We start from the raw sequence: 12,666 nt of genomic DNA, 5'->3' as shown, positions 1-12,666 counted from the left end.
GTTGTTCTTTGAGTGCTTGCTCATGTCAACGCCATTCTAGGTGTGTGCATAGTCATGTCATTGACAATTTTTGCCTTTGCCATAAGGTCAGCTGTGGTGCCCCCTTGAGTGCCACACTCATGTGCTGGTATATTAGATGCTGCCAACTCTACATCCTTTCAGTTCCTTCTTACAGTTGGTGACAGTAGGTCGTAGCACCTTGTCTGCATTGCAAGAGCATTAGCGGGTCTCACAGTCCATTATTCTAACACCTTTGGTTTTTGCTGTTAGGTACAGTACACCCTCGAGATATGCGCTGACAGGAGCGGTTTCCCGGTCCCCGAAGTGGTGGGCAGCTGGGAACCAAGCGGCAGCCTGGCTCCCCTCCACTTGCAGAGCTGGAAAACTGAGCAGGGCAGCAGCCGTGGTTAGTGTCCTGGCTCCAAGGAGTGGAGGGGATCTGGGAGTCAGGCTGCCCCTAGTTCCCAGCTCCCCTCCACTGGCTGGAACCAGGAAACTGACCAAGGTTGCTGACTTGCTCAGTTTCCCCTCTCTGCAAGCAGAGGAGAGCTGGGAGCCAGACTGCTGCCTGGTTCCCGTCTCCCCTCAACTTGCCCAAAAATTTGAGTTACACGTAACTTGAGGGTTTCCTGTACTTAGTTAATAGTAGTTTTGGAGTCGGAGTCCTGGCTCGGGCTTTGCCTCGGAAAGGGGCATGCCCCATTCCCAGGGCTTTACGCCTTGTTCGTTGTGTAACCAGCCAACGTCCATTAGTGACCCCCACAACAGCTGTTTAAAGTGTTTGTTTGGGGGAGTCCCATAGAAAGGACAATTGCATGATCTGAAAAAACATTTCCCCTTCAGACTCAACAGGAGTGGGATATTCACTTGATGACTCCTCTCTTGGGGGCTGTGCATCATCCTGTCTCAGAGCCCTCTCAGTTGGACTCCGTGCCTGGCAATTTGGCATCGATGTGCAGCACACTGCTGGCACCTGAACCTGCCCAGCACCATTCCCCCAACTTGTGCCTAGGAAGCAGCCAAAGCCAATGGGATCACCAGCACAGCAGAAAAAGGGGATTTCAGGCAAAGGACCTGCTAGACCACACGTCTCCCCGGGGAGGTACTCCAGCGACTGGACCTCCTAGTCTGTCCCACGAAAGCTCATCACCTAATAAATTATTTTGTTAGTCTTTAAAGTGCTACTGGACTGCTTTTTTGTTTTGATAGTATATTGACTAGCACGGCTATCTCTCTGTTACTATTTTGTAAAATTGTATGGCAGAGACACTAAACGTTATTGCTTCTCTGGCCTGTAACTCCTGTGATGTATAACCAAGTTATCTGTGATTGGTTGAAATTGGGTATTGTTTTGGGTATTTGAGTATTGTTTTGCTGCTTTAATCTCCATTGGCATTGAACATTCACTACTTTTTCTTGACCAGGACAGGTGTATAACCCTTTTAGCTTAATTGTATTCTGATGTCTTGGGATTTGTATCCATACAGAATTTCCTATGTGGTCCTTTCCCTTGTGACATGTTCTCATTAGATAGTATGAATCTTTCATTCTAGTGCTGTTTCCCGTGTCTATGACCTTTCTTTCCTTTCTAATTTTTAGGTAGTATTTATTGTCCCATTGATGTATTTTTCACACCATGCTTCAGTAATGCATATTATGTTAAGCCAGTTTTCTGTTACCAGGGATTCCAATGTATTGGCTTTTACTTTCAAGCTTTCCCCATTGGTGTAGAGACACATGATGTTTTTTTGTTTAACTTCTTGGTTAGATACCCTGTCATTTCTCCCAAAGAGAGACATTTTTCTGACCTATACTTTATCAGACACAGATATCTTTATTGCTGACATTCCTAGTAGGTATTTTTGTGTGACTGATGTATTCCTCTGCACTTCTCTGCTTTCCATTTTGCTCTTATCTTAAGTAATCCCCCATTAGCTGGTTAACTTTCTGTGCCACCGATCCATTCTGCTTTGGTTAAGAGGCAGTCTGTCTCTTATGTATAGCCTCTGTCTTCCCCCATAAAGATCCTTGGTGCTTAATAAATGTAAACCTTCCTCTTTACACTGTTTTCTCATCCATGAACTTCAGCCCTGGCATTCCCCTTTATAGTGAGACCTGTGTGTGGAACTGGAAGATCTCAGAGAAAGCTACTGTAAAAACCTTGGGAAAAGATCTTTTTCCTTCTAATGTACATTGGGCTTCTGTAGTCTTTGTACTTAGCATAAAACATTAACCTGAGCTCCATCCTGAGATGACTAAAGGCTTCCTCTTCCTATAGGTTTTTGTTTTAGGAACATGCATGAGATCTGTCTGGTCTAGCTGCCAAGGTAAGTGAACAAAATAGTTCTGCATCTCCATGCAGGGTCCTGAAGCATGGCAACGGGATCCAGTGGGAATGGGTGGAATTCTTACATCTCCTACTTCTTCCTGAGACAGTTCAGAGAAGTCTTTAGCCAAGACATGAGAATACAATTAAACTAATAAGGTTATGCAGCTGTCCTGGTTAAGAAAAGGGTGGTAAATGTTCAATGCCAACGGAGATTAAAGCAGCAAAACAATACTCAAATACCCAAAACAATACCCAATTTCAACCAATCACAGATAACTTGGTTATACATCACAGGGGTCACAGGTTAGAGAAGCAAAAATATTTAGTGTCTCTGCAATACAGTTTTTACAAAATGTGTCTGGTATAAAGATCTTGGGCGTGTAACTCACTGCTGGGCAGATACCATATAGATCCACAATACCCTTCCCACCCAGCCAGCTGATGGACCTCTTTCAGGTGCAGTTGTCCAGACAAAGCCCAACTTCCCCATCACTTAAAACTGTGCATCTATATTCTGCTGCAGAGGACAGACATAGCCCAGAATCATCAATCATAATGGGGTAATCATGTTGAAGGACATGACTCTGTGAAGTAAATAGTTGGCTTTGAACAAAAACCCCCGAAGGGAGTCAGGCTGTGATTCACCACACGGCAGCGTCGCATCTTCCTCAGGGTCACCTGGCTTGCCATGCTGCAAAATCATTCCTGGTAATGATTTTCACCTACTGCTCTGAAATGAGGAAGAGCTCTCACATAACTAGCCCTGTTTAATGGCCCTGAGATAAGTGCACAGAGCACAAGCCTCTGGCACAGCCTATAATACCTTTAAAACCTCCTCAAATTCTGTGTTTCTCTGGAAAAGGACATTTAAATAGCTCAGATCAAGGTGGTTTTTGACATTAAAGATCAGAATCACTAATTGTTCAGTTTCAAGGGGGTTTTAATATGGAGGCTTTATTAGTCTTTTTAAATGAAGTGCTCTCTTGGTCAAGTAACAGGGCAGGTCTTTTGTCTTACTGTCAGAGATCTGTATCACAGTTCTGTAGGTGTCTGAACTGTGCTGAGAATGAATGCCAGGTACAATTTTTCAGGCACCTTATTTGCAAAGGTAACAGCTCACAAAAAGTCAAGGTATCCATCCCTCAGAGCAGGGTCTGTAAGCAATGGCAGAAGATCTGTAGGGCCTTTGCTTGCATTTTTGTTTTTCTTGATAAACAGACTTAAACTCTGTGCGACCCTGTACTTACGCTTTCATTTGCAAAATGTTGAAAAAGCACGTAGCACTTCATATTGTTTTAAAAGTTCTTCCACTTTCTTGGGACTGTCTGTCACAGACTCATAGACTCGAAGGCCAGAAGGTACCATTCTGGTCATTTTGTCTTACCTTGTGCATAACATGCCAGAGAATTTCAACCAGTCTTCCTGTTTGGACATGACATAAATGAGTTACCGTAGACATTCTGAAGTGTGGCTGTAGTGCATTTTCTCAGTAGAGGCTGGTGACCCCTGAAAGCAAGCAAATCAAACTGGCACATAAAGATGGAGTTTGATTCTAAGGAAAGGAGGGAGTGAGAGCAACACAATAAGGACAATGGATTTAAAAAAAAAAAAAAGGCCGAGTTCCGCAGACTCAGAGCTGTGTACGGCCTCATGGGAAATAAATCAAAGATCAAAGGGAATTCAGGAGAGCTGGTAGTTTCTCTGAGAGACCTGTATTGAAGGCACTACAGTAAATTATTCCAGTATAATGGGAGGATAACAAGATAATTAAGAGGCCAGTATTGCTCCATCAGAAGTTCTTCAGGGACCTGAAAATCAAAAAGGAATCCTGCAAATGGTGGAAACATGGAGAAATTGCTGAGGATTAAATGGCACATGGACATGGAGGTGAAAGAACCCAGAATGGCTGAGGCGTAAAGTAGAACAAGGAACATAAAGGAAAATGGGAAATGATTTGTAAAATTGGAGAAAATGGGGATGAATACAACAATCGAGTGGTAGATGATAAACTGATTTCAGGGGAGAATGCAGTGGGTCATACTGTATGTGAACTGTGAGGCTGATTTTGTTTTTCAGGGATCAGTCTTGGGACTAGTTTTATTGAACATATTCATTAAAGATGTAGCACCCAGATGACACAAAGCTGGAGGTATTGTCAATGACTGGGAGGACCACAATATCCTACAAGATGATTTGGGCTCCTGACCACCCCCCCCAACCGCTGCTCCCCTGCTCATCCCACCACACCCCTCATTCCCTCCTACCACAGGTTGCCACACAACCCGCCTTCAGACATGCCCTGCCACCCCAAGCACAGCACTTCACTTGGCCAGGCCTCGCTGTGCCCCAGGGGAAGGCCCTACCCCACGTGACCAGGTCCCAGGAAGGGACGGAACACTGTTCAGAATTTTACATTGGATTCAGTTCAACCAAGAGCCTTAACACTCTGCCTCGGAAATGTTGCTGACCACTGTGCAACAGGTTAAACTTCTCTAATCCGGAACACTCTCATTTGGCAGCATCCCTAATCCAGCATGATGTTAGCTAGCCAAATGACAACTTTTCATGAGTGCGGCCAAGTTCCCTGTGGTCCCATAAAGTTTGTTTCCAGCCATCAGTCCTGGCTCTCAGTGTTCTGTGCTATGATTTAGCTGTAATTTACCTCTAAATGTCTTCTAAGAGCCCAGTCAGCAGTGGGAGTGTTGGTAATGTGCTAGACCAGGGTATATCCAATATGCTTGCAAATAGGATACCGCATTGTGGCGAATGTGACTCTTGAGCTGCATATGGCTCTTGGAGCCTTTAAATGTGGCTCCTCCTGAAAGCCTCATGCGGGGGGTGCTGAGTGCCTGATTCACATGTGTGCCCCACAGCTTGCTGGGAGAAGCACACAGTGGCAGCAGCAGCCCCGGCAGCTGTGGTGAATCACCAGCATTGAATTAAAACGGGGATTGGGGAGGAGGAGGGCATTCAGTTATGGCATGGGGAGCTGGGGGTGTCTGGCTTGGGGCAGGAGGGCATTTGTGTAGAAGGGGTGCGATGTGGAATGTGGTGAATATGGAAAAACAACAACCACAAGTGTGGCAATCTTTACATTCCTATTGGACACCGCTGTGCTAGACAAAATAGACTTCTCACAGTCTGGCAAATTCTCTCATCTGATACTGGTCAGGTCCTGAGGGTGCCGACTTAGAGAAGTTCAACCTTTTGTGAATACTGTGCGCCTTTCTGGTTTCCCATGTTTAGGAAAGATGCATTCATATTGGAGTGGAGCAGAGAAGGGGCTTCTAGCTTGATCTGAAGAATAGAGAAACTGCCTTAAAGCAGGAGACGTAATGAGCTTGACTTGTTTAAGCCAGCAAAGTGCAAGCTGTGGCTAGACAGAATTGTTCTCTGTAAATACATCAGAGGGATAAACGCCAGCGAGGAGGAGGAGATAAGGGTCAGTACTGGCAAAAGAATGAACGGACATAAACTTGCCAACCACTTAACTTAGGCCTGAAATCAGACAAAGCTTTTCAGCCATCTAGAGGACTGACGGTCTGGAACATCCAGGCCAGGGAAGCAGTGGGGACAAAAAAAACAAACTGGATTTAAGACTGAGCTTGGTGAGTTTATGGAAGGGATGGTTTGGTGAGATGGCCTGCAATGGCCCATGGCCTGTCTGTAGCTGCTTTCAGCAAATATCTTCAGTGGCCAGAGACAGGATGCCGCGTGTGGAGGGCTGAGCTATTGCAGAGGATTCTTTCCCAGATGTCTAGCTGGTGGGTCTTGCCCACGTGCTCGTGGCCCAACCAGTGGTTGTATTTGGTCAGCAGAGACCCTGTGTTTTTCTTGGCAGTCTCTTCAGCGTGGGGCATGGATTACTTGCTGGTTTGAACTAAAGAAGGTGGTTGATCCTCTGTAACTTGAAATTCCAGGCCCATTGCAGTGCTGGGACAGTGAGATTCAGAGGCCTGTGATGATCAGACCAGAGCAGTGGGTGGGCCTCATGGGCAGCCTGCGACCCACTGGGGTTCCACCTGCAGTCCGTGCACCCCCTGTCTGCCGTCTCCCCGGGCCTCTTGCACACAGGGGTACTGAAGCCCTGCGCTTCCTACTCCTCTTCCCCCCTCCCAGCCCTTTTGGAGTGCTGCGAATCAGCTGTTTGCAGCTGTTCAAGCTGGGGAAGGGCGGAGTGGAGACGAAGCGTGAATCAGTGGATGTGGTGTGCTGGGAGGGTGGGGAAGGAGTAGGAGGAATGGCCCCCCAGTGCGTGAGAGGCGCGTGGGGTGGGGGGAGGCAGACGGAGGGTTCGCAGACAGCGGGTGAAACCCCAGTGGACCACATGCAGCCCATGGGCTGCAGCATTGCCACCGCTGGTCTAGATCATGGTAGGCCCTTCTGGCTTAAATGAGTCAGTAACCCTCTCACTTTTAAGCCTCTGACTCTCAGCACACAGGCAGCAGCACCCACGCTCTTGCCTGGTAGAGCAGGGGGCAGAGCCCCGTTGTTCGTTGTGGGGAACCCTGTCTGCAAGATACTTTTCTTCAGCTTCCCCTCCTGCAACGCGGCGGTGGTGCCCGTTTCCCCAGGGGCGCCAGGCTCTTCCCAGCGCCCAGCTCCCTAGGGAGGCTCAGGAGTTACACAGTTCGGTGTCAGTGCTAAAAGTCAAGTCCAAGGAAAACGCTTGTGCATGAATGCCCCAAAGGGTTAACGTGGCTGCAGGCAAATTACTCTGACTGTTGTGCATGTGGGAGCAGAAGGCCTGGGCAGGGGGTGACCTCATGGCTTTGGGAATCAAGCCCCGTCCTTTGCAGTCAAAGTCCCACCCCTTCTGTGTCCCCCAGAGCCTCACTCCCCACCATGGCTGCTGGTTCCTGCCTGGCCCCTCCCCACCCCCCGTACACACACACGGTGGCCGCTGGTCCTTGCCCCCTGCCCCAGGAGAGCGAGCAGGCAGGACAGCTGCAGCTTGCCCCTGGACTGCGCAGCCCCAGGCCAGATCCCTAACCAGGACGTTTCCCTTCTCCCACAGCTAAGCTGCCAGCCCCGGCACTGGGTGGCCAGAGCGACCTCCGTACTGGCCAGCCCCAAGTGTGTCTGCCCCAGCCTCTGACACTGCAAGCGCAGGCTAGGAGAGGGGCCAGGAGGGCTCCGTTGGGGCGTGGGTGGGACCAGCTTGAGGCAGTGCTTTCCGCTGCCTGCAGGCTGGTAACTGGACTGATTCGTCTCTGTGAGTAGTCATGTGGTCAATCCCTGGATAGGTAAACAGCCAGTTCCAAAGTCCCATGTCTCCAGGGACCGAAAAGAGGGGCAGGATAAGAAACAAAGGCGTGTAAGAGTTGTTTCTTTCATGATGCAGTGCCAGGCGCTTTCTGCGCCTGTCTGCCAGTCTGACACCAGTGATTCTGTAATGCACCGAGAAGGGTCTCTGTCTGTCTGTCTGTCCTCCCTCGTCCCTCATTTGCTGACTAATGCCGGGATAATCAGAGATAAGGTCAGGATGGCTGTTATTACATTTCTGCAATGGTGTCCTTCTGTTGGATGTTCTTGAACAGCTGGGGCATTGGGCTTATCCCGGAATTGGTCTCCACAGGATCTAATTAAGATAAAAAAGAGGAAGGAGACGGAAGAGCCTGTTTAAGAACAACAGCATTCTGAAGCTGCCCCTTTAATGAGCACATTGAATTTGTGACTGCGGAGCCCACTTGTGCATTTAAAGTGGAGCCAAGAGAAGGCAGAGAGAGCATGCTGGGTTCCAGGGCTCTTCAGCGGTCTGTAATGACAGCTGCAGCTGCAGCTCAGCTTCTCGAGAGCTTGTCTTTGCTTTGTGTTAAACTTCTCTGAAGATGAGATCTTGATACTTAGGAGCATTACATGGTTATTCTAATTGTAGCTCTCCAGCCCTGCTCACAAGCATCCCTCTTCATGGGAGGAAAGGTAGGAGTGCAGCTCAATTCAGCTCTTTTGCCAAGTTCCTAAACCTCTGTCCTCAGAAGCAGAGTGTAGTCTTTCCAATCTGCTATTGACTCACCATCCACAGCCCTTACATGGCAGCAGCCCAGCAGGCCCTGTGGCTAGGATTTACTCTAAGGAGTTTAGGTACCTGACTCCTGTTGATTATGACTTTCTGTGAATGGAGCATGTTTTGCAGGTCCCTTTGAAAATGCTAATGATCTCTGTGCCTTCGCTTCGCGTTGTAAGAGTTGGTGAAATTGTGCTAGCAAACTACTTACCCTGTCTGGTTTCTAAATTAAGAGATTAGGTCATCCCCAGGCAGAAATTGTCTAGGTCAGTGTTTCTTAAACTTTTTGAGACTATGGAACACTGAACAATAATATTTTTTTATCTGGAACACCTTCAAAAATGTTCCCCTGGCCCCTCCGCCCCCACAAAAAAAGCCAACAGCAATGTAGACAGCCAAAAAAAAAATGAAGTAATTTAATCAGGTATTATAGCAGTGAAGAAGTAACATTGTATCTGGTTTTAATAACAATATATACCATCAGTGCATGTTAAAAAGTGGTCGCGGCACACCTGTGAGTTGTTCGCAGAACGCTAATGTAGAGACTAGCCAAATTCTAAAGATTCAGTGACGCATGATGCAGAGGTCGGGAGTGGGATTCTGCTCAATGTGGTAGGACAGCAAACTGGTGAAGATCTCCACCTGGCATGCCTGCCTCCTTCCTGCTGTCCCAGCCAGGCATAATACAGTTGGGGGATGTTGTTCACCTAACTGATGGGTAGACATAGCCTACCTCCAGCAGCAATGTGCACACTCTGGCCTGGTCCACACTAGGGATCAGAGCTGATCCCAGATATGCAGTACTAGTCACACCATTACCAAAGCTAGAATCGATGTATTGAGATCAACTTTGTTTCCTGGTGTACATCAGCGCTCTTCGGGCTCGAGCCAATGTCCTTTACTCCAAGCAATAACATGGAGTACCAGGGTTGGTGGCCAAGCCCAGAGAGATCAATTTTACCACGTCTTCACTGATGCAGCAAAATCGAAGTTCAGTGGATCCTGCAGTAAGTATCAACATACCCTATGTCACTCTGAAGTTTATCTGAAACCTCGCTGTTCAAATGTCTCCAGAACCTTTCAAAAAAACAGGACTTCCATGAGTTCTTTGCTGCACTCCCCTCTGCTACGTATCTAACCGGTGAATATCACTTGTCTGCAGATCTCTGATTTCCAGGGCCTGATGTCTTGCCATCTATTACTGCACTGATGAGTTTTGCCCCTCTGTTTTGTTGCAGGAGTTGGCACCAGGAATTATTACAGGAAGATTGGCTATGAGCTGGAAGGGCCCTACATGGTGAAAAGGCTGGATGAATGCTCTTAACTGGAGGCACTGCAACCCCTCTTCTTACGAGACCTGCTGCTGGGAGCACAGTGGAGATGATGCTGAGTAAGCCTGGCAAGAAGGCTTGGGAGGAAGGAAAGCAGGTTTAAAACAGAGATCTGCTTCTCACTATGCATTTGTTATGCTGGCGTCTCCTGCCATAAACTGAAATCTCTCCTGGTAGAGCTCTGATAGTATTCTCCTGAGAGACCGTCTACCATCTTTTGCATTGGGGATCTCATGCTACTGTGGGAGTTGGTGTTAATTGTGCATTGAAGCAAGCAAGACTGTGCTGTTTTATTAATTGAAGGTTCTTGTTTTAGGGAGCCCAGTTGAACACCCTGCTCATTCTTTTTGCTTTTCCGTTATAACATCACTACCATCATGTTTAAAATTTGGACAGTTGAAATTGGGCGTGAAGTTTAGTCAGAAAACACAAATATTGCATTATTGGGTGTCTCTTTTTTTAAGTCAGGCTGGCTGTCTTATGTGTTTGAGGTAAGAGGGTTTGCAAATAGTTTGGATGTTGCAAAAGTTTTCTGCATAGTGCAGATCCTGAATTTATTCCAGCAATGAGAGATCTTAAGGAAAGTCTTACTCCCCGTTCCAGAAGAGTCAGAATATATGTCCAATGCAAGACCAAGCTGCGAACCTCAGTGCATGAAGCCTCTGTGTTCAGCTCACTTACTCACCATTACCCAATCTCCTCTACTGGGGAATCCTGGGGGTAGAGTTGGCTTCTAAATGCTTTTTGTGCTGCAGTATTTGAGCACTCAGAATTACATTTTTAGAAACATTAAGCTAGATTTTAGCTGCTTGACTCATTAAAGTCAGATGGAACCCATGCAACAGAAACAGAATGGAATGCATTAGAATGCATCTCTGCATGCTAAGAGAGAAGCAGCTGGAGCTCTGTTATAGTCTTTCAGTCTGAAATGGGGTTGAAATTAAGGGAAGCCATGTGTACTGAGCTCAGCATTTTACACATGATAACTTATAAATGAATCTGCCACAGATCATCTGGAGACTTCACATGTAATAGCTGCCCATAGACACATGATTAACTCGAAGAGAGCTCCTGCAGTTGTGTTTCAGTGCCGTTCGTTAAGTATGACTGCCACCAGGATCTGTTACCACTTCAGACCATTGGCTTCTGGGGTCAGGGGCCAGAGCTGCTCTGACGTCTACTGACGCACACCTAAGCAAAGAAGGGGAGGAATATGGATGGGCTGTAGACATGCATCCTTTCTGGAGAGAATCTGTTCACAGAATTCTGGAAAGAATACTGCCAAACTTTTTATTATTAAAGTGTGTACTACTTAATGGTGTCCTGTGTTTTAATAATTCAGCGACTAAAATGTACACAGACCAGTTGAGATCAGGGGAAGGAAAATGTCATGCCATTTTTGCTTCTATTGGTATATACAGACAGCCTGCTTTTCAAATAAGAAATAGATTGTGGAAGGGGTATTTCTGCTTCATGTGGTTTTTTTTGAAAACAGATCTTTTCTATCCTGCAAGACTCTGTAGTAAATGGAGAACTGGTAAAATTCTGATTGCACAAATACAGGTGAAGTCAAACCTGATTAGCTGAGGAAACATTGTCTTTTTCCGAACATTTAAAATTCTCTTTGAGAGAGCGTTTGTTTCATTTTCACCTGTTTAGCTTACATGTGTGATATACTTGGAATAAAAATAAAACTCTTGCTTTTTTCCTTGTACAAATTAACTCATCCTCTTCTTCCTGCAGTTGTTGTGCTTCCACCAGAACCCAGTTTCATTAGCCTCACATGGCCATACTGATCACAGATGTACCGAAAGAAATCATCTGTCATTGCCATTGCAGCACTGTCCGTTCTGTGTCCTGGCCTGAATCAAGATTCTGCCTAGTCTAGAATGTTGGCTTTATTTAAATGAATCCTTGTGCTGTCTTCTCTGTGAGCTTGCCCGGAAATAGGAGTTCTAATATTCTGCAAAAATTGGCTTTTTATTTTTTTTAACAATATTTTATGTGTCGCTTGTAAAGCTTGTAGTTCAGTGATGTTCACATTCTCTAGCATGGCGTAGAGATGTATCAGCATCTCACGACAAGAATTAACAGAAGTCACTTTGGTTTCTACCCACAAGCAGGCAAAAGGGAAGCAATTTTTTTCCATGAGGCTCTTAAGAGAGCATGTGATAGAAGTGCAAGGGAAATCCATATGTGCTTTGGGGATTTACAAAAGTCATTTGATAAAATACAGGGTGACAAAATGATGGATCATCTCCAAAACTGTAGTATTGACTTTCGAGACCAACAATTAATTTAAAAAAAAAAGAAATTTGTATTGAGCACGGAAAGCAGCACTGAACTATAAATGTTGTAGCATCAAGAAGATGTACCATATGCCAAAATTGTATCCTGTCTCCACAACTATTTAATATATATGCAGAAGTTATGAGGGGAAGTTGTTAGAACACACCAAAAAGATCATGTGTAGGTCAATGGCATATACATCAACAACGTAAGATACTCCAATGACTTAGTCTGTATTACTATGACCAGAGAAGAACTTTGGAACATGCTAATTGGAACTATTCACAGTAATGAGAAATACAGAGTGATGATTCATGTTAGAAAGACAAAACGTATAAGCAGCCATCGAAATGCACAAGATAGGCAATAGCTATACAGCAAACCCTCGCAATGCGCAATTTTGAGTTGTGCTTAACTCGCATTAATGTGAATTTAGTGCAACTCAAAATCCTACTCCCCACCAGGTCTGGTTTAACACTTCCTCCAGCCCCGTGTGGCCCTGGTTCAAACTCCCTGTGGCCCAGCTCACCAGCCCCGTGCACGGCTACAGCTCAATTCCACCTCCTGCAGCTCTAGCCCACCCCAGGCTTAACCCCGCTGCTTCATTTCCCATGGCCCCAACCCATGTCCATGCTTAACCTGCCCCTCCCCCCACCAATCCCAGGGACTTCCCTTTCAAAAAGACATATCTATTTAAGGGGGAGTTATCC

The 12,666-nt window shown here is 46.2% G+C and overlaps 1 protein-coding gene across 1 annotated transcript in view; it reads left to right on the top strand.

Moving 5' to 3' along the window:
• The window catches only part of ELP3 (elongator acetyltransferase complex subunit 3), a 175,546-nt gene extending 164,563 nt beyond the window's left edge, over window positions 1-10,983 (top strand). The window contains exon 15 of the mRNA XM_074991456.1: window positions 9,575-10,983. Coding sequence (XP_074847557.1) covers window positions 9,575-9,660 — 86 coding nt within the window. The 3' untranslated portion in view covers window positions 9,661-10,983. The remainder of the gene's footprint in view (window positions 1-9,574) is intronic.
• Window positions 10,984-12,666: the final 1,683 nt, after the last annotated feature.

This window comes from Carettochelys insculpta, chromosome 3 (assembly GCF_033958435.1).
Source record: "Carettochelys insculpta isolate YL-2023 chromosome 3, ASM3395843v1, whole genome shotgun sequence".
Lineage (NCBI taxonomy): Eukaryota > Metazoa > Chordata > Testudines > Carettochelyidae > Carettochelys > Carettochelys insculpta.
The sequence above is the reverse complement of the archived record's forward strand: the minus strand, read 5'-3'. Positions and strand labels throughout refer to the sequence as shown.